The 22076-nt window shown below is 50.3% G+C and overlaps 1 protein-coding gene across 1 annotated transcript in view; it reads right to left on the reverse strand.

Annotated features, from left to right (window-relative positions):
- The window catches only part of CACNA1A (calcium voltage-gated channel subunit alpha1 A), a gene marked incomplete at its 3' end in the record, with an annotated part of 209672 nt that overhangs the window by 75715 nt on the left and 111881 nt on the right, over window positions 1-22076 (reverse strand). The window contains 9 exon segments of the mRNA XM_023763966.1: window positions 1836-1945; window positions 5747-5814; window positions 5933-6050; window positions 7711-7783; window positions 8077-8208; window positions 8344-8456; window positions 9664-9776; window positions 13257-13466; window positions 22002-22068. Of these exon segments, the coding sequence (XP_023619734.1) occupies window positions 1836-1945; window positions 5747-5814; window positions 5933-6050; window positions 7711-7783; window positions 8077-8208; window positions 8344-8456; window positions 9664-9776; window positions 13257-13466; window positions 22002-22068 (1004 nt within the window).

A 22076-nucleotide genomic window follows, 5' to 3' on the forward strand; every position in this document is an offset into this window, starting at 1 on the left:
TCACAAGTTAAACAAATTGTTCACCTTGATTCTCTTTAAAACGAAGAGACCCCATTACCATTACTAAATATCCCCTGCATGATTCCGCTGGAGAAGTGGGGGCGAACCAGTTTTTATCCTTTTTTGCTCCCTATTTTATTTGATTTTTGAGAGTCTTCCATCGGTAATGACCCAATTAATTAGCCGCGAGCATTCTTTGCCTAGTGGTTTCTAATCGGAGGAGAAATCAGACCAGAAAAATGCGGCTCTTTGGCCCCTTGAGTGTGGCTCTTCCACAAAATACCACCTGTGGGCGCGCACGTACAGTGCGATTGAAACTTCGTGACCCACGCGCAGAAGTCGATATTTTGTGGAAGAGCCACACTCAAGGGGCCAAAGAGCCGCATGTGGCTCGAGAGCCGCAGTTTGCCGACCACTGGGCTAGGAGTCCCAGGAGAGCCAGAGTGGGCACTTAGAGGCCTATGGGAGGTGCCTATTTACGCACTGGGGCAAAGCAGCCTGCAGGATAGCTTTATACAGACCCCGGCCTTCCATAGGCTGCCTGAGCATGCATCTTCCGGGCTCCCCATTCCAAGCCACTTCCTTCTACTTGGGGAGAGAAAGCCTCCTTCCCATTGTCCCATGATGCATTGCCCCACAGTGTGCAGAATCCCCAGGACACCCCACAAAGGCACAATTAAGAATATTGGTGTCAACAAATCTCCCTTCCATCAAGACACCTTCATTCTCACCACCTGTGATCCACCAGCAAACTCTGCCCACTCTCTCTACTGTCACGATCTGTCTAGAATTCAGCTGTATCCATCGCCTCCTCACCACTCGGGTCCAGCACCACTATCTCCTGCATGGACCAGGGCAGTCATCTCCAACCTGGTTTCCTGGTTCCAGCCTTCACCCCGTCTGTTCCCCTGACAGCAGCCAGATGGCGCCTGTGAGCTCCTGAGTCAGATCCTGTCCTTCTGCTCAAGAACCTTCCATGGCTCCCTCGTAACTCCCAACAAAAGTTTAAGTCCTCCCCACGGTTCACGAGGTCCTGATGATCTGCCCCTGATCCCCCATGACTCCTCCCTCTTTTGGCCCTTGTCACCTTCTCTGTGAAGCCTTTCCTGACAACTATATTTAAAAACCCCGACAGTGGGAAGGCTGGGGAGGGTAGGGGGGTGGGAAGGGGGGGGTAAGAGATAAAATAAAATAAAATAAAATAAAAATCCCAACTCTCTCCACTCCTAGCACTCGCTATACAGTTAATGCCTTGTTAATGCTCTATCTCCGGCAGCTAGAACAGTTCCTGGCACATGGTAAGTAGGTGCTTATCGTATATAATAAAAGCCTAATATGCTAAGTGTCCAGTTGTCCATTCAACCAATCAAAGCGTAACATGCTAATGATATGCTAAGGCCACTCAACCGCTCGCTATGATGTGCACTGACCACCAGGGGCAGACGCTTTCATCGGTAGATTAGCTTGCTGCTGGGGTCCAGCTGATCGGGACTGAGCGAGATGGGTTGGACATGCCCTGGATCCCTCCTGCGGTTCCTCCCCAGCTGGCCAACCTCCCGTGTCCCTCCCCAGCCCTGATCATGCACCAGTGGGGTCCCTCACCTGGCCTGCGCCCTCTCACATCTGGACTGAGGGACCCCCCCTCCTCCAATGCCTGAATTTCGTGCACCAGGCCTCTAATTAATATGTATTGTTCAAAAATGAGTGGGAGGGCAGAAATACCTCTTCCTAAAGCTCCACCCTGTCAAGGACCGATTCCTGCCCCCAAACCCTTGACTGGGAGGGTGCAGAGGCCGAGGAGCCTGGAGAGCATGCCAGCCAGAGCTGGGGGCACTTACATAGCTATGGACAAGTTGGCCGCGGACAGAGGACTCACTTCTGCCACCTCCTTGGCTTTTTGGAGGGCGAGTTTCTGGTTGGCTGCCTCCTCTTCTTCTTGTTCATCCTAAAAGGCATACGGGATCCCTGTTTACAAAACATGAACGGGGCCTCTGGGCCTCCTCTCTGACCCTATTGCTAATCACGGAAGACTTTGAAAATATTTACGAACAGGTTTGGCCTTGGTTTCCACCAATCAGAGCCCAGGCCTGACAATAGGAACAGATGCCTACTGCCGGTTAAGGGTACTGCTGTCCCCTATAGGCACACGCCAGATACCTAGCCATTATTAACACAGCCAGAAGGAAAGAAAAAGAAAGAAAAAGATTCCCTCCCCTTTCACAGTGGAGATTTTTCTGCACCGTCTCAAGGAGCCGGAAATTAATGCAAAGATTTTCCTCTCACTCTAATTTTCAGGCCACTTAAGCTTTCTGAACCGAGACTGGAAACACACATAACAACACTGACTAGTCCCCACGTGCAGAAAAACCTGGCATCCCAGGGCCCATCGCAGACACTGCCAACAGCCGCCGGAGGGAAATCAGGGGAGGAGCTTATATGCTCAGCTGGTCAGGTTCAAAAAGGAGGAGAATGGGGGAAGATTGTTTTTATTTGTTTTAAATCTTCACCCGAGGATATTTTCCATTGATTTTTAGAGAATGAAAGAGAGAGGGAAAGAAAGAGAAATATCGATGTGAGAGAAACACATTGATTGGGTGCCTCTTGTACACGCCCCGACCAGGGCCTGGGCTGGGGAGGAGCCTGCCACCAAGTACATGCCCTGGACCAGAATCGAACCCGGGACCCTTCAGTCCGCAGGCCGACGCTCTATCCACTGAGCCAAACCCGCTAGGGCTGGGGGAAGATGTTTTAAAAATACGCAAGAAAAAGATGTTTTGGGGCCTTAAATCCTTCTTCAGCCTTCATGCAGGGCCTCACTCATAAAACTGAAAAGCCAACAAAGAAAAAGCAATAGGAAAGAAATGGCCAGAGATGAACCCAATAGGAAAAGTCATGTGATCCCTGGGCTGGGGTCCCTGGGGCGAGAAGCAATCTTAGCACCTCAGAAATGGTCAGGTCAGGACACTGTGTCAGTGACAACACAGAGGAGGGACCCAGCCAGACCCCCAGCTCTTACAAGGCCTCCTGCCTCCTGGCACCACACCCAGCGTTTCTCAGAGCCAGGACCGTGGACCACCTACCTCAGAAACACTGCAAATACAGTTTCCCAGGCCCCGCAAGAACCTGGGCTGGGTCTAACCTGCATCCTCAACAAGCTCCCAGGTGAGTATGAGACATGCTCACGTTTAAGCACCAGTGCGTGTGGTCATGAGCACACATTCTAGATCAGGGGTCCTCAAACTTTTAAAATAGGGGGCCAATTCACTGTCCCTCAGACCGTTGGAGGGCCGGACTATAGTTTAAAAAAAAACTATGAACAAATTCCTATGCACACTGCACATATCTTATTTTGAAGTAAAAATACAAAATGGGAACAAATACAATATTTGTATTTGCATGTGGTCCGCGGGCCGTAGTTTGAGGACCCCTGTTCTAGACCTACTTGGACTCACATCCCAGTTCCACTACTTACTGCTGCGTGACCTTGGGCAAGTCACTGAACCTCTCCACGCCTCATAATCCTCATTCAAAATTTCAGCTCTCTCTTTCTCTACTTCACTTTTTTCCTTGGCCCTTAGCGCCACCTGACAGTTTTATTCCTTGTCTGTCTCTCTCACTCAAATATCAGCGCCACGAGGGCAGGGATTTCTGTGTATTTTGTTTATGGCTGCGTCCCTGGTTCCTGGACCAGGCCTTGCTCACAGTAGGTCCTCAATAAATGCTTTAGAATGAGTGACAAAAGCCGTAAAGTGGGGATGTGAGCAGGTGCCTCCCGGGGTTTCTGTGCAGATTAAATGAGCTAAAAACACATCAGGGGCTTGTGGGGTGCCTGCCACAGGTTAAATGCTAAGATACGCTTATGGAATAAATGAAGAATGTGTGTCTGGAGGAGAAGGTCCGCACCTCACAGGCGAGGAGCTTGCCTTTCTCCCTCCCCTCTGCCCCCCCTCCTGGCGTCCCCTCTCCGCAATGACTTGGATGAGCTCACGGCTGGATCGGTCCCCAGAGCAGCCATGCCAGCCGGCTCCACGGTGGCCAGGCCCATGGCCGTGTGTTTCGGGGGGTGGAAACTTCCGCCCCCCCCTTCCCCCAGTCGGAGCCGGGCCTGGGAAACTCTCTCTCCCTCCTGCCAGGCTCGGCAGATGGAGGGTTGGCAACGTCTGCTCAGTTCGGTTCCGTTCCATGAACACATCCTGAACACCTCGAGGCTCTGGGGCCACAAAGCCGTGGGACGCCCAGGCCTGGCCCTCCCGGGCTGGGAGGAAGACTCAGCGCACGTTCTCTCCATATGACAGGGCTGCTGGTGAGAAGTTAGGGCGGAGGCTGTAGCTCCTAAAAGCCTTTGTTCCTGGCTCGCCCCCCTCAAACTGCCCAAAGGTACTCAGCTTACCTCGTGCAGTGCACAGCCACCCCCGAGGCCCTGCGGTGGGCATTCCTAGGGGTGTGAGCGGTGTCACTGAGGGCAACGTTGCTTCCTCTGGCCTGTGTGAGGTGGGCCCCAAAGGGGGCATCCGGCACCAGGTGCTGCCCAGATGACTCATTAGCGCTGACCACGAATAAAACCGGGCTTCTCCTCACCTGGACGGTTCTCACCCCAACCTCCCAAATTCTCTTTTGACCTCCTATCTTCTGCTCTTTGAGGGGTCACTTCTCTACTTGTTCAGTTCCCAACGATGTGGCAATGCCCCTTAGCCTTTCTGGGTCTCAGTTTCCTCATCTGTGAAATGGGGAGAGCAGTCACCCCCCATCTGTTATGTTGGCTGGTGCCCAGCATTAAAGGGCCATTAGACCTTTCTGTGGTTGTTACTTTTATCATTACCTGCCCAGCTGGACTCAAATGGAAGGAGCAGGGTATGTGAATCAAGAACATGGGTTCTGGAGCTTGCCGGGGCCGGGTTCGAATCCCAGCCTTCCCTTACTGGGTCTATAAAATGAGAGTTCGAGGCCCAGGGCCTGGCTCCTGCTCAGTGACTGCCAGAGGCTCCTATATGGAGCACTTGATTGTACCAAGCACTGTGCCGAGCACCTGACACGCACAGGGTGGTGCTATGGACAGTAGGTGCTCTTTTCATGCCAGCTGGGGCTGGGAACTTTGTCTTTCTGAGCCTCAGTTTCTCCTTCTGCAAAAAGGCGATAACAGCAATGCCTGGCACCATGACCATCAGAGAGAAAAACAGCGATTGGCTGCCTCCTGCATGCCCCCGACTGGGGATTAAACCTGCAACCTGGGCATGGGCCTGGACCAGGAATCGAACCAGGAACCTGTTAGGGCCTGGGACAACGCCCAACCAACTGAGCCACATCATCCAGGGCCAGAATCCTTCATTGCTACCGGTCAGCGGTGAGGGCCGGCCAGCTCCCAAGCTCACGGGGATGGACATCAAGCCCCAAGACCCTGTGTGGGTTATTCTCCATCTGGCCTGTCCTTTTAGGTCTAGAGTGAGCGCCCTCGAGCCTGGGGCTGCATCATCCCTTGGAGGTCCTCTGACACCGCCCGCTGCCTGTCCAACAGTTTGCCATCTGTTTCCTGTAACCCAGTGCCTCACCCCCTCCCACCCCCTTTGCTGTAGAATCCACTTAACTAGGGACCGTCTGCTTGAGGGGGGAGGAGGTGCCTTCTCCCTGGCACGGTGCCTCCAGGGCAAAAGCTCTGACCCTGTCCCCGTCCCCACATGCCCAGCACGGTCCCGATCTGTCACGAACGGGTGGTAACTTTGCCAGAGAAACATTCTCCCACCAACGGCACCTTGGTGAGCTCCTGGGCGTTGGCCAAATTATCCACCGCGATGGCCAAGAACACATTCAGGAGGGTGTCTGCGGACGCCAGAGTCAGGGAAAGCAACGCCGCTGCGACCCTGGGCATCGGGGTCTCCCGGTCCCCTCCCTCGCGCCCCCATCGAGGCGTGTCCCCCCGCGCCCCCGCGGAGGATACAGTTCCCGAAGAGTGTCAGCACGATGAAGTAGATGGAGAACACCATGCCGCCTTGCACGCCGCCCTGAGATTTGATGCCATCGTACATGACCTCGTTCCAGTCCTCGCCTGTCAGGATCTGAAAGGGAGGGAGGGACACACAGCCAACCCCCCTCTCAGCCACGGGCCCCTCGGAGACGCAGCTGTGGGGCCCCAACCTGCCTGTCCCTGCAGTGAAGGGCTCCCAGCCCAGCTTCTAGGAGGAGGGGACCCTGGGGAAGTCACCAACCTTTGTAACTCTGTCTTCCCTGAGGTAATAAGGGGGTTTGATAGGGACTGAGCCCTGTCCCCTAAATTAATATGTTGAAGCTCTAAGCCTTCATGAGATGATATTTGGAAAAGGTAGGTCATCAAGGTTAATGAGGCCATGAGGGTGGGGCCCTCATGATGAGATTAGTGCCTTTGTAAGAAGAGCTTGGGCATTCTCTCTGTCTCGCTCGCTCTCTCCCCACATGTGAGGACACATCGAGAAGACCCGCCTGCTGGCCAGGAAAAGAGTCCTCACCGGGAACCACCCCTGTGGACATCCTGACCATGACTTTTAGCCTCCAGAAGTGTGACCACCCTGACCATGACTTTTAGCTTCCAGAAGTGTGAGAAATAAGTTTCTGTTAAGTAACATCTTCACTGGTCCTCTGGCTGCTGTGCCTGGGCAGGCGGGTGCTGGTGGCCAGAGCAGGCTTTGCCAGCAGGTGCTGGCAACAGAAACTGGGCTGATGCTTATGGAGTGACTGAGAGGAAGGTAGGTGGTGTCCACGTACTTGTTAAAACAATGCCACTCGCTTCCTTCATGATATTTCCATGAGGATCAAGTAAATGTGAAAGAACTCCAGACACGCTAACCTGCTCACCACGCAGGGTTTCTCGGCCTCGGCACTGCTGCCCTTTGGGACGGGGTCGTTCTCGGGGGTGGGGCACCCTGTGCTGTGGGTGTTGAGCAGCAGCCCTGGCCTCCTCCCACCAGGTGCCAATAACACCCAACTCCCCCATTCGGGGTTACAACCCAAACTGTTTCCAGATACTTCCAAGTGGCATGGGGGCCAGAGCTGCTCCTGGGCCAGGACCCTGTGCTGAGGACCTGTGGGTGGTGGTGACTACGATGGAATCATTAATGTGAGGGCTCAGAACTCTGCTACATGGGGTCCTCTTTCCAACCCCCGTCTAAGTCCCACTTTCCATAACCGTCTGCCCTCCAAAGAGACAGAACCACTTGAAAGGCTCCGGAGGTCCCAGCGGGGCCCGTCCCAATCCTCAGATCATGCGCCCACAGGGGCACAGACGCCGGTTTGGGGAGACCGCCCAAGGTCAATGTCTTTGCTCTGGAATAGGGGAGGGGTGTCTTGCAGTTCTGGGAGAGGGTGGGTGTGTCTTTTCTGTATTCTGATGCTTTGACATCTGGCTAAATCCTAGGGATAGTGAACAACTGGCCCCCAAACATACTTTTCAAATACAAACCAGGGCCCACACTCCCACCACCTCCCCCATCAGGCTCTCACCCCCCAGGCCAGCATTCTCTGCCCGAATCACTCCAGGGCCAGGTACCAGACCACTGGTCAGCCTCTATGCCCCAGAGCCCGCCGAAATTATTCAAACGAGCCAATCCTCAACCGGCTCATCCTCCCCCACTCCTTCCCGGGGAAACCCCAATAAAGGCTCCTGCCCACGGTCCCCCTCCCTCTGCTCTGGATTCTGGTGCTTTCCTGTGGCCCTGATGGCGCGGGGCTGGGTTAGGGTTGTACCTGAAACACCGTCATTATTGCTGCTGGAAAAGTGTCGAAGTTGGTAGGAGGAGTCCCTTCATCGAAATTAAACCTGTGGGGGAAACGCAGACATTTCCCGTTGGCCCTGCCCCAGGTGCCGTGAGGGCGTAGTTTAGCATCTTGTTTCCAGGGCAACATCTTCACGTCTCCGTCCCCCAGAAGGACATCTGAGTGGTACCCAGGACCCTGCCTGTCTGGGTGCGTGCACAGGGCGTCCGGGCCGCGAGAAGGGCAGTCGGCGTGAGGGCGGTCTCTGGAGGCACCGAGTTTGGCGTGTGGGGGCTGAAGGGGCCCCTGGGTCAGACCCCAGAGAAGCAGAAGTCGGAGAAGTTGCCGAGCACTTACTGGCCGCCAAAGAGCTGCATTCCTAAAAGTGCAAAGACGACGATAAACAGGAAAAGGAGGAACAACAGGCTGATGATGGATTTCATGGAGTTGAGAAGAGAGACGACCAGATTCCTGAGAGACGCCCAGTACCTGCCAACAGAGGCCGGGGGTGGGGGTGGGCGTTAGGCTGGGCCTGGGTGGCGGCCGCTGAGCCCACCTTCCCAACATGCTGGAGGTGCCCCATCCCTCCTGGCCCCAATGCCCATCCCCCCCCCAAAGACTTACTTTGTGACTTTGAAAATACGCAATAACCTGAGGGCTCGTAACACGCTGATTCCAAAGGATGTACCAGGTTTTATGACGGCCCAGATGACCTCAAAGATGCTCCCGATGATAACCTAGGACACAGGATCGGCTCTGGTGCCCAGAGTCCTTGCAAACACAGCCTGGGCCCGAACCTCGCAGGAACCCACCCCAACTCCCACCTTCAAACGCCAGCAGGGTGCGGCGCTCAGACCCCTCTCGTCCCTTCTCTGTTCTTATTTATTAAGAGCTGGTGAGAGCACAGAATCCCAGAAACACGTAATTACAGAGCGAGTGCCTGCGTAGCTACCACCCGCGTAAGGAACAGGACATGTCAGCACCCTGGGAGCCTCTGGGGACCCCTCGGACTTAACCACTGTCCTGAATTCTGTAGCAACTATTTCCTAGATTTAAAAAAGGTTGAGGTGAAATTCACAGCACATAAAGTTAACCATTTTAAGGGCACAATTCAGTGGCAACATTCATTTGCAATGTTGTATGATCGTCATCTCTATCTAGTTCCAGAATATTTCTGTCACCCTCAAAGCAGACCATGTCCCTACGCGCAGTCACTCTCCATCCCCACCCCCAGCCCCTGGCAGCCACTGATCTGCTTCCTGTCTGTGGATTTGCCGCTTCTGCACCTTTCATGCAGATGTCATGATGCCATACGTGATCTTCTGTGTCCAGCTTATCGTTATTCCGCTCATCGTAATGTTTCTGAGGTCTTGCCTTTTTAAAGTATTCGAGTATCACCGTTAACCAATACAGCTTAGTTTTGTCCACCTGAACTGTGATGAGCAGAACAGCACACGCGGTACGGTCTGCTTTTGTCACTGTCTGCCTCCTTTTGTGCAGTATCGTAAAGCCGGTGGGTGTAGGTGTGGTGGGCGGCCTTTCATTGCTGCAGAGAATTCCATTACATGGCTACGCCGCCACCTATCTATTCTACTGCAAAGAGATATTTGGGTCATTTGGTTCGGGACTACTGTAAGCAAGGCCGCTCAGATCGTTCTGGTATGTGTCTCCCGGGCATGAGTTTCTCGAGGGTGAATCCCTAGCCCTGGCCAGGTCACCCCCACTTTCCAAAGAGGGTCCACATATTGGCTCTCCCACTGTCAGTGGCTGACAGCGCTGGGTGCCTGCATCCAATGTTTGAGCTGGTCCTCGCATTCCTATTGCATTCAGCTGAGCCTCTCCTACCCAGGGGGACCCTGCTCCCCCTTTCTGGTGTCCCCAACTCTCAGCATCATGCTGGGTAAGAGTCGCAGAAATAAACTCCGTGGAAACCAGGGCACTTACCCCACAGTCAAAGCAGTTGAAGGAAGAGTGGAAATAAGGCCGTGTTCCAAGCCCGTACATTTTTATAAACATTTCGGACATAAAGAGTCCTAAGAAAATGAATTCTGCATAGTCTACAAGGGCGAGGGGGAAACAGAGAGAAGGTTAGTGCTGTTGAGGGGGTTACCAAGTCTGACTTTCCTGTTAACCCCCATCCTGTCCCTTGCCTGGCCTGGCAGAAAGGGAGAGGGAGGATGGTCTTTAGTGGCCGTGGCTGAAGGTTATTCGAGGCTTCCTTTCCACGAAACTCAGTTTCCCCTCTGTTAATGGGGAGGAGTGACAATTATTCCCCGCCCCCAACCAACCCCAGGCCAATCTTAAGAGGAGCAAGATAAACGTCAAGGGGTCATCATCTTTCAATTGTTACTTTGGTTCGATGAGAAGGGCTGGATGTAGATTATTGCCAAGACCTTAGGTTTTGTGTTGAGTGGTGGGTTCCTGGGAGCTTACTACATTTTAAAAACTAACGAACAAATCAATGAATGAACTAACTAACTGGCTAGCTAACGAAATAACAATGGCCGGCCCTATGATGCCAGTGTGTCCTAATCTAAAAATTATGATTAATCCACTTTTTTCCCTTTGTTAATGCTCATGGAAGGGTATTTTTTTCCACTGATTTTTAGAGAGAGTGTAAGGGAGGGCAGGACGGAGGGGGAAGGGAGAGAGAGAAAGAGAGAAACATCGATGTGAGAGAGACACACCCATCGGTTGCCTCCCACACATGCCCCAACCAGGGTCAGGGATGGAACGTTCAACCCAGGTACGCGACCTTGACTGAGAACCAAGCCAGTGCCCTTTGGTGCTCGGACCGATGCTCTAACCACTGAGAACTCCACCCAGGGCTGATGAACCCACTTTTATATGCCTGAGCTCCAAAGGAAAAATAGAAACAGAAAGCACAACGGTGTCCTATTTGTAAGTCCCTTGTGTTAGAGGTTGAGTTGGAGCATCACAGGGAACCAATCGAAGGCACAGTTTTTCTTCCAACTTGGAAAACCTCTCTGATGCCCCCTGGAAGTCCGGTCTTGCTGATGTCTAAAAGTCTCGAGCAAGAATTTTGTTGAAAGCCTTTTGTTCTTGCACGAGAAAGCATAACAGTGCAAATGCCTCCGGGAGAGACAACACGTGGGTATTTTTTTGCAAAGAATTGTCTAGCATGAGGTCTTTTTCTGAGAGGGCTTGTTAGTGAGGGAGGGCACAGGTACTCACTAATGGATGGAAGAGAGAGGTAAGGAGCACTTCTGAGGGGAAGAAAGCATACAGAAAGGGAAGATAGGGGACTCACACTTCCAAGAATTTCAATTTGAGTCACAAAGCTAATGCTGTTTGAAGGTCAAGGATGCTTGTTATATTATTCGTTGAAGAGATGGCCTGAACTGATTGTCAAGGTCCTGCCCACTCATTTCTATCAAAACATCCCCTTCGTTTCCAGGACTCCAGAGAGCTCCCAGTGTCGGAGGGGGATTTTAGAGTCTCCAGCACCTCCAGGCCCGAAATGTCAGGGAGGGAAATCTGTCTATAACATCTGGTGCATTCCAAGAACCACCAGAGTTTCCAAGAAGCTTGTTCCCCAGTTACCATGGAAACAGGACAGCCAGCGATGCACAGAACCTGAGAGAATTGTCCATGGCATTGGTGGGTCTGGAAGAAACCTCTTCCACCAAGTACAGACGAGGAATTTGAGACTCAGAGAAACTCCTATACTTCACTGATTCTAAGACATACATTTTTTGGTCACATTCTGACATTTCTGGAATTGGAGTGTATATGAAAATCGGCATGGCCTAGTTTAAACAGCAGTTCTGTTTTCTTTTTTAGTGGCACATAAACTGAGAGTGCCTCCTAATGGAAGACGCCTGCAATTAATGGATATGTTAACGCCTCGTTCAGGTCACAGGGCAAAGTAGGGGCAGGCATTGAGGACCAAGGTCACCTGGTGGCCAGGACAGGGATCTGTTATCAGACACAGCTTGGAGTCTGGGTTCAAATCTCGACTTCATCATGAACTAGCTGGGTGACCCTAAGAAAATTACTTAACTTCTCTGTGTCTCACTTTTCGCAACTGGGGATAATTAAAGGACCTTGACAGGCACAGAGGCCCAGGGCAGAACCTGCTCTTCCTGAACCAGGACAGGCAGAGCAGGGTGATTAGTGGGGAGAATTTGGGAGATTAAAAATAGACTACCAGCGGAGGTTAAGACTAGAAGTAGAGAGTCCTCATTTGTAAGCAACTCCAGGGGGACCAAATGCAATTACTAAGGTTGGAACTAGGTCAGGGCTCTTGGAAGGAGACCTGGCCCCTGGGGGGTGTCCTGGGAGGGTCAGCCAATGTGACTGGAAACAATGAGGGTTACAAGGAGACAGTGACCTGGACCAGGCTCCCAGGCCTCTCTAGGCTGAAGATCCGACTGTCTCCAGTGGCTGTCTGGGTCAGTTCTGAACAATGTCAGAAGGGCAGAGAATCCACAGACCTAAGTCAGACAAGCCAGTAAATGCAGGAGGAGGACAGTCAGAAGGCAACATGATTTTGGTTAAGTCCTCACTCAGGGGCCACAGCCAGATCCAGGGCATCCACTTGCCTTCCTCACTGCCCAGCCACTGCTCTTGTTGATTCCTCAAAGCTCTTTATTTTAATTTTTTTTTTTATTGATTTCATAGACGAAGGGAGAGGGAGAGATAGAAACATCAATGATGGGAGAGAATCGCTCCCATCATTGCCTCCTGCACATCCCCTACATGGGATTGAGCAAAACCTGGGCATGTGCCCTGACTGGGAATCAAACCATGACCTCTTGGTTCATAGGTCGATGCTCAACCACTGAGTCACACTGGCCGGGCTCTTTACTTTTTAAATCTTGGTCAGAGGTCTACCTTTCACTGCTTCTCCTCAACTCTACCTGGCCATCAACTTTGTTATTATTTCTGCTAATTCCTAGAATATGGGAATAAGCCCAGAAGGGCAAAGCCTTGGGGGTCCTGGTACCCACTGAGGGAGCAAGATGCTCTTACATTTGCTGGAGGGGATCTTCGAGGGATGAATCCCAAATACAAGGAAGTCAAACAGAGCAGGAGAGGAAAGGGGAAAGAAGCAGAAGGTGTGGTAGAAGAGGGGAGAAGCAGAAGTCAGATATAAGCAGATAAAATGGGACCACTTTTTGGCCCTAAGGCACCCCCATCTCTCAACCACAAATTATTTATTTTAACATTCCCAGAGAGGCATGTGTGTTTCTATCTCTATCTGCCTTTCTTGCAGTCTCTGCCTCTCTGTCTCCCTTCTAATACCTTCTGCACTAGCACTCCCATGTCTCTCTCTTAGAAAGGGGTGGTGGCCTGAATTCGAGCTTCCAGCTCTCAGGCCCAAAGAAGTTGGGCCCGTCACTGTGGCAGCAGCAACATCAGCATCAATCCCAGTTGTAGACGTGGCCAAATGAAAAGGCAGATTCACCAAGGACCAAAGAGGGAACACACAGTGCTAGAGAAAGAGAACTGGAAAGAAAAGGTGTGAGGCAGGGGTCAGGGCGCGGGCAGGGGCGGGGCCAGGCGGTACTCACAGAGGAAGTCGGAGAGCCACTCGGGCTGGTTGTAGTGAACGATAGCAACACACAGCGTGTTGAGGGCTACCAGACTGAGCACAGTCCAGTAGAAGGCCTGAGTTTTGACCATGCGGCGGATGTAGAAACGCACCCTCCTCTCCTTTTTGTGAAAAAAAGTCGAGTTCTCCAGCTTGGCACTTTTAATGCTGGCTCGGGCAAAGGGAGACCCTGCCAGGGAAAGGATGGAGAATGTCAGGGCGTTCCTGTGGAGGAAAGCAACTGTGTGACTCAGGCACGGATTGTGGCCAGGGGATCCATTAGCCTCCCCAGCAAGCACTCTGGCCTTGCACGTCATGACCCAAGGGCCGAGCTTTCCAGAGATGGAGCTGACGAGGAGCTGTCCCTGAAAGTCATGGTACTGGAAATGACCAATGAGGACTCAGGGTATCAGTGAGGAGGCTGACGGCTCTCGCTGCCAGAGCTAACCCTCGGTGTCTCTCCATCTTGGTGAGGTCTGATGACTGTGGGCGTCGTGCCATGGGGCAGGATGAGGCAGGAGCCGCGGCTCAGGATCCGCCAGTGCAGGGGTAGAAAGCGGAGCCACAGGGAGCATGCTTGGAAAGCCTCCAGGAGGAGGCGTGAATAGGACCCTGGTTTTCCATGGACATTTCATTTTAGAAATGATCACTGAGTAATGAACCAGCTGTGCCTCTGCCTGCACATGGTTTTGCTCTTAAGCATTTACGAAGCGCCTACTATGTGCCAGGCTCTGTTCCAGGCGCGCTGAATACTCTAGTTAACAGACAGAGCCTTGCCTTCCTGGGACTGACGCTCCAGTGGGGAGATATACAGGGAAGATAACATAATAAATTAGTTAATAGTGTAATGGAAGGTGAAAAGTCTTTTTGGAAAAGTAAATAGTAGAGTAGAATAAGGGGATTGGGAGCCCCAGGAGGGCCCACAGGGCAGGCTGCCGTATTAAATCAAGTGGTCCAGGTGAAAGTATTGACCTATATCACTTTAGTATCTTAGGCTGCGTTAACAGCATGTGCAAAGGTCCTGAGGCAGGAATGTACATGCCTGTCATATTTAGGGAACAGCATACGGAGGCCAGAATGGCTGGAGTGGAGGAAAGAAGGAGGCGAGGGCAGGTAGATGACAAGGCAGGTTGTGAAGGGCCTTGTGTGCTGAGGGAGGACTTTGGCTTTTGCTCTGAGGTGAGAGCCATGGAGGGTTCTGAGCAGAGGAGGGACGTGCCCTGACACAGGTGCTCACAGGCGCCCTCTGGCTGCTGTGGGAGGAACAGACTGTGGAGAGCATGGATAGGACCAGGGAGGAGGCTACTGCACTAGTCCAAGCAAATGATGATGGGGGTTGGACTCTGTCATGACTGAGAAGAATGAAGAGCAGGTAGATTTGTGATATATTATTTAAGGTAGATCTCAACGGATTGTGGATCAGTGTGGGTGTGAGAGAAAGGGAGGAGCCAGGTTTTTGGCTTGAGCACCTAGAGGAAGAGCTACCATCCATTGAGAGAGGCAGGTTTGCCAGGGGGTGGGGTGGAGCTCAGTTTTGGATGTTGGTTTTCTCTTCTAAAATGCCTCTTCTTGAAAACCTTCAATTTGCATTCATTTGTTTATTTGTGCTTCATTGGTTTATTCATTCATTTATTCATTTTGTTCATTCATTAGTGCACTTATTTGTTCATTTATTCATTCCTTAGTTCATTTATCAGTGCATTTATTTATTCATTCATTAGTGGGCACCTCTGCTCATTCATTCACCCATCTGTTCATTTGTGCATTCATTCATTCCCTCATTTATTCACTCATCTAGCCACCCATTATTATCTGTTCATTCATGCATTCCTTCCTTTGTCCATTCACCTGTCCATCCACCCAGCGTGTTCATCAACCCCATCCCACCAGCCAGGCATGGGCACAGCTAACATCTTGTAGGATGCCGCCTCCTATTGGAAAATTCTAAACAGAGGTTGCGAGTTGGCACCCCTGGGACCATACTGGTTTATCCTGAGTTTGTGAAAGTTGAAATTATTGGTCCACATTTAAAAAATCAGCTTCTCATGAAAGGAGATGATAGCTGACCTTTATTGTACATTCAGGAGGCACCAGGCAGGCGGGACACATTTTACATGAGCCTGCTCGCTCCTCATTGCAACCACAGGAAGTAGGGACTATCATTACCCCACTTTACAGCCAAGGAAACGGAGGCCGAGAGGGGTCTGCTGACTGTTAAGAAGTACTGAGTTGGCTCAGAGCCGTGTTCTCGGCCACCACACTGCACTCACTCCTAGAACATATGACCACCGGGTGGGGCCGCCTTCCCACCTGGCAGCCGCTGGCCAGACCCCGGGCTGCTCTCCCCTCGGGCCCCTCACCTGCCTCACTCCACAGGACTTGAGAGCTCAGGGAAGCTCCACATGGCCCTGCCCAGTTGGGGTATTTCTGGTCCCTGCTGCTCCCAAAGATGGGTCAGACTCACAGGCATCCACAGGCATGGCGAAGGGAAATGAGGTTCTTGAAAGTCTCAGGGGTCAGGGAGGGATATTCATGTGTGTGTTTGTGTGTGTGTGTGTTGGGGGGAGAGCGAGAGAGCGCGCGCTCTCACAGCGGGCAGGAGCCTTCTGACTTCCACTCCTGTTGGAGCCACACTGAAAACCTGGCTCCATCACCAAGGTGAGCGGCCTTGGGCAAGTCAAGTCACCCTACATCTTGGGACTCTAGTGCCTCCATCTGTAAACTGGGCACAGCCTCACTTCCCACCTCACAGGGCCACTGGTGTAATCAATGGGTTCATACGCCTTAGTGTGATGCTGGCACATAATGATTATTAGGCCTAAAATCTCCTCTTGACCTGCAAGAGCTGAAACCAAGACAGCCCACATGCCAATTCATTGAGGAAGTCCTTCCTGATGCCCAGGCCTGCAGACATCTCCCACAACAGGCATAGCAGTCATCAGGAAGGGAGAGGGAAGCGAATATTAACTGAACACCTACTACGTGCCAGGCCCCCTACTAGCTGCTTTCTGTCACCCATATTTATTCCATTTCATACTCACTTTGACCCACGCTCTGTTTTTCTATACATACTTGTCTCTACTTTTTCTCTGTGGTCTGGAATTATAATTGTAGGTAAGCCTCAGGTTTAAAAAATAATTTTAATAAGTTATTTTATGAAACCAAATATTTCCAAAATATCATTTCTATATGGAATCAATATAGAAATATATTCAAGAGAGACTTTACACTCTTTCTTTTGGGTGTTAAGTTTTCCAACATCTCGTATGTTATTATGAAACACATCTCCGTTCAGACAAGCCAAGAGCCAGGGAGGCCAGTACCGGCCTGGAAAGTTCCGTGGCGAGGACAGCGGCATGTCACCATCAAGGCATGATCTGGGGATTTTTGGCCATTTCGATGCCCTGAAAATTCTGTAAGTTGAAACGGTGCTGCCCAAGTCATGGGTTGAACTGTCCCTCAACGAGAGGTGCTGAAGCCCTAACCCCTGGCACCTGTGAAGGTGACCTTATCTGGTTGGAAGTAGGGTTTTGCAGATGCCCTCATGTTAAGGTGAGGTCAGACTCGATTAGAGTGGGCCCTAAAGCCAAGCACCAGTGTCCTTATAAGAGGAGAAGAGACACAGGGACTCACAGGAGGAGACCACGTGGCCAGAGAGGCCGAGACCGGAGTGCTGCACGGACAAACCAAAGGTTGCCAAGAAGTGCTGACAACCCGAGAAGCTAAGAGAAAAGCATGGGCCAGATCCCCCCGGGAGCCTCAGAGCCAGCACAGCCCCAACAACACCTGGGTTTCAGTTTGAACCCGGGCCTCCAGAACCTGGGAGAATAAATTTCTGTTGTTCTAAGCTGCCCGGTTTATGGTGCTTTGTGCTGGCAGCCCCATGAAACGAATTCAGCCCACGGGGAACTTATATCATTGAAGTTGGCTTTTTCTAAAGAGATGGTGCTGTGATGGCAGCTTCCCTTCATGGCTCAACTGTTCCTACAGATGACTCAAGTTCTACAAGTTCATCAACTATAAATGAGGCCTGTGGGGAGGAGAGAGAGAGAGAGAGAGAGACAGAGAGACAGAGAGAGAGACAGAGAGAGAGAGAGAGAGACGTCTACTGGCTGCCTCATGCACATACCCTGACCAGGGCTGGGGGGGTCAAACCCACAACTGAGGTACGTGCCCTTGTCTGGGAATCGAACCTGAGACCCTTCCATCTGCAGGCCAACGCTCCAACCACTGAGCCAAACCAGCCAGGGCATCGGACATTTCATTAGAACCACTATTATTATTATCATTTTGTTTTTACAGAAATAAATAAAGGTGAAGAGATCTCTTTGTCAGAAGCCTGGAATTCGTGAGGTCTCTTTCCGGGTGGTGTAGGAGACCACTGGCTAGAATGGTGTGTGAGCTACCAGGCAAAGAAACTGGATTTTGGTGGGTTTGCTGGTCGCAAGCTTGGTCCCAGGAGACCAAGTCACTGGTCTGCGTTCTGAATCTGTTTAGAAAGCTGAACGTCACCTGCTTTCTTAATAGGTGCCGTAGGACACCGTCAGGTCTCATTCAGTCTGACAGCTCCTACTTCAGTGTCTCGCCGTCCCTTTACCGCACGTTAATCAAATGCCAGCCTGAACTCTGGGTTCTCCAAGCAGCGAGTTTTCTTATATCAGCCACACATTCAAGAGCAGGGTCTCCCACAGACAAGCCCTCTGTGAGTATCTCCCATGGTTTCCTGCATCGCCCCCTTCTACGAGCTGAACTGTGTCCCACCAAATCCCCATGTGGAAGTCCTAACCCCCAGGACCTCACCAGGGGACTGTACTTGGAGACAAGGCCGTTAAAGAGGTAATTATATTAACATGAAGTCATTAGGCTGGGCCCTAATCCAGTATGACTGGTGCTCCTATAAGAAGAGATTAGGACACACACACACAGGGGGAAAAGGACCGTCTTCAAGCCCAGGAGAGCGGCCTCAGAAGAAACCAATCCTGCTGATGCCTTCGTCTCAGTCCTCCAGCCTCCAACACTGTGAGACAGTAAGTACCTGCTGTTTAAACCGCCCAGCCCGTGCTAGTTTATGATGTGGCCCTAGAGAACGAATGAACTCTCCCGTTCCACATAAAGCCCAGTTTAGAAATGCCTCCTTCATGAAACTTTCTTTGCTTTTCCACCAGATTCCTCCCTGTCCTGTTTAGCCATGAGATCCCTTCTAATTAGTCTTCATTGCTTTTACATAACTTGAAGCTTACCTAATTACTCTTCTGATTTCAAAAGCAATGCATGTCACTAATGCGTACATTCCAGAAAAATAACACAAAATGATGAAAATCCCGCCTAGTCCTCCAATTTCAACACCTTCCTCTTGTGGATGAGAAAGGGTGCTGAAATAATTCTAACCAAACGCCACCTCACGGGTGGTCCGACCATAAACTCCTACCTGGACAGATCATACCCCAGGCCTTTAGCTTTGGGTAAAGGTTCATCTGCCTTAAGCAAGCCCTGCCCCTTGTTCCTGTGTCTCTAGGTCAGTGGTTCTCAACCTTCCTAATGCCGCGACCCTTTAATACAGTTCCTCATGTTGTGGTGACCCCCAATTTCATTGTGACAAACTGAACATAATTAAAGCATAGTGATTAATCACAAAAACAATATGTAATTATATATGTGCTTTCCAATGGTCTTAGGCGACCCCTGTGAAAGGGTCGTTTGACCCCCAAAGGGGTTGCGACCCACAGGTTGAGGACTGCTGCTCTAGGTTAACAGACCTTTGAAATACATCTTTCTCAGACCCCTCAGAGGCACAACCACCCTTAAAGGAGCACATGACCTTGTTAACTATCCTGTAATCCAAATGCCTGCCTTGCTTTCTTTTCTTTAAAAAAAAAAAATTTTTTTTAAGTTTTCTTAAAATTGATTTCAGAGAGAGGAAGGGAGAGGGAGAGAGAGAGAGAGAGAACCATCAATGATAAGAGAGAATCACTGATCAGCTGCCTCCTGTACACCCCACACTGGGGATCGAGCCCACGACCTGGGCAGGTGCCCTGATTTGGAATCGAACCATGATCTCCTGGTTCATGGGTCGACACTCAATCACTGAGCGTCACTGGCTGGGCCCCGCCTTGCTTTCTCTCACCTTCATGTAATCTTCCTTACTTTCCCTCCTTAATCTCAAATATATAAAAGAAGCTGTAAACTGCCATTCTGCAGAGCATTGGAGGTCTTGCTTCCTGGCAATGTCATCAGTTTGTCTCAGCTAAACTCATAAAAATTCTCTACGACTTTGGACGTTTCTTACATGAATACACTCCTTACTATTGTCTTTAAAATGGGAACATACATTTTACATAATGTTGTGTCACCTGCTTTTTACACTAATAAATGTATTTCAAAATCTTTCCATGCCAGTAGCAACCACATTCTTTTTCTTGGCTGTATTGTATTCCACTGCATGTAAACATTATATCATTAACTATCTTCCCATTTTTTGGGCTCATGTGCTGCTTCTGGTTTTTACTTTTTGAACACCAGAAACAATTTTGCTGAGAGGAAACTGTGCATAGATATTTTTTAAACATTTTTTAATTTTTAAACATATTTTTATTGATTTCAGAGAGGAAGGGAGAGGGAGAGATGGAAACATCAATGATGAGAGAGAATCATTGATTGGCTGCCTCCCGCACACCCCCTGCACGACATGGGCATATGACCTGACTGGGAATTGAACCGTGACCTCCTGGTTCATACGTCGATGCTCAACCACTGAGCCATACCAGCCAGGCCTGTACATAGATCTTTTGCATACATGAAGATATGCTTTGAAGTGGAAATGCTAGGTCAAAGAACATAAACATCTAGAATTAAATAATTCCAAATTATTTAAATAATGCCAAACCGTATACTGCAAATTATACTCCTGCCAGTGGCATAAGACAATGTCCACCTCCTCACATCCTTGCTGACATCAGGTAGTACCATTTTCATCTTTTTTCAAATGACTGATGAAAAATAACATCTCCCTATTACTTAAGCCCAGGTAGCTAATCTGGTTCATAGAGGAGATCTTGATTTGGGGACTCCATTTTTTTTTTTCAGTGCTTGGCATTTAATAAATGTGGTATGAACAAAAAAGATTACCTATTTTTTTAAAAAAAATCAGATTAAAAAAAAAATGGAGGCAACCTAATTGGGAAAACACAGAGGACAGACATAACCAATCAAATGCAATGAGCACTGATGGAGCTCTAGTCCTGGAACTCGCTGGAAGGAGAGACAGATGTACCCACAAGTGAAGAGAACTAGTTCATCATTAAGGGGAAGGGTGTTGTGGCGAGAGATTACAAATGCAAATGAAAACAAGCGTGAAGGTATCATTATAAACTGACTTCACCGGGGAAGGAAATGAAGCGGGGAATACGCCACGGCTGGGGTGGGGGATCCGTGAATGGGGTGCTCGGCAGGTTTATAAATGGGTTCAGTGTGTTTTTGAAACTCAGAAGCGCTCTGTGAATAATGAGTTGAAAGGCTGTTAATATCTTTGATCCTATAATTATCCCCAAGGAAACACGCCCAAAGGGAGGGGGGAGTAATTGTACATAAATGTTCACAGCAGTGCTCCTCGTAAGGGCAAACATTGGAAACAGCTCAAATACCATACAATAGAGCCATGGCTCAGCAACTCTGGCGCAACCACCCTCATGGAGTATGAGGCCGCAGTGGAAATTCCGTCAAAACTCAACAGTACGGGGATAAACCAGGGCTGAGTGAAAAAAGTATAAAATAGTCGGTGCCAGTGGATTAGAAACGTGGGTATATTAAGTTCTCTCCTTTCCTTCTTCTCTCCCTCCTTCTCCCATCCTTTCTTCCTCTGTTCCAGCCACACAGTTCCCCCGTCAGCCTCGACGCTTTCTTCCTTTTGCGTCTTGTGTTAGCTCCGCTGCCTCAATGCTCTCCCCCCATCTTGTTCATCCTTGGAATTTTAAAAACCCATTTCAAAAACTAAGATATTCTCCCTGGCGAAGGTCAAAAGCAACAGAGTCTCAATCAAGAGGGGTAAGCAGGAAAAGGGTAGGTGTCCCCTCCCACTCCAAACTCTGCCCTTTGAGATAACCAACGACAACGGTCTAAGCGCAGCCTTCCACATGCTTCTCTCTGCTTTCACTGCCATGGTGAACCCCTATCCAGTCTTCAGTTCTCAATTCAATGTCACCTCCTCCAAGAAGGCTCCCCTGATCACACCTACTCTCCCACGGCAGGCCAAGCCCAGGGCATCTCTGCAGTGTTATTATCATGACAGGCTTATTTGTATAATGATCTGTTTAATATCTATTTCTTGCACTAAATGGCAAGCTCCATGTGGGAGGGGTGTGGTCTCTGTCTTGTTCACAACTGGGCACCTAATAAGAGCAGCCACTTAATGAGTACTAATGAATAATATTATCATAACGAATAATGAACGAATAATAATATTATCATGAAAATGAATGAATAATGTCAGGCAACATTACTGGGAGCTTATTATTTTGCCCGGTGCTGTTCCAAATGCTTACTGTGGATCATTTAGTCTAATCCTCCCAACAATATTAGAAGGCAGGCACTGCTGTTACTCCCATCATCACATCTGCCCAGGACACACAGGTACGAAGGGGCAGAGTCGAGACCCAAACCCAAGCAACCTGGTGCCCAAGCCTTCAGCTCCCACCTCCCGGGCGACCAGCGATAAACAGGAGGGACTCACCCACAGAGGCGATGTCGGCGAGCTGATCCTCCGCCTCCTCGGGGTTGAGCAGGTCTGTCTTGCTCTTCTTTATGG

This window comes from Myotis lucifugus, unplaced genomic scaffold, assembly GCF_000147115.1.
Source record: "Myotis lucifugus unplaced genomic scaffold, Myoluc2.0 scaffold_310, whole genome shotgun sequence".
In the NCBI taxonomy this organism is placed as follows: Eukaryota; Metazoa; Chordata; class Mammalia; order Chiroptera; family Vespertilionidae; genus Myotis; species Myotis lucifugus.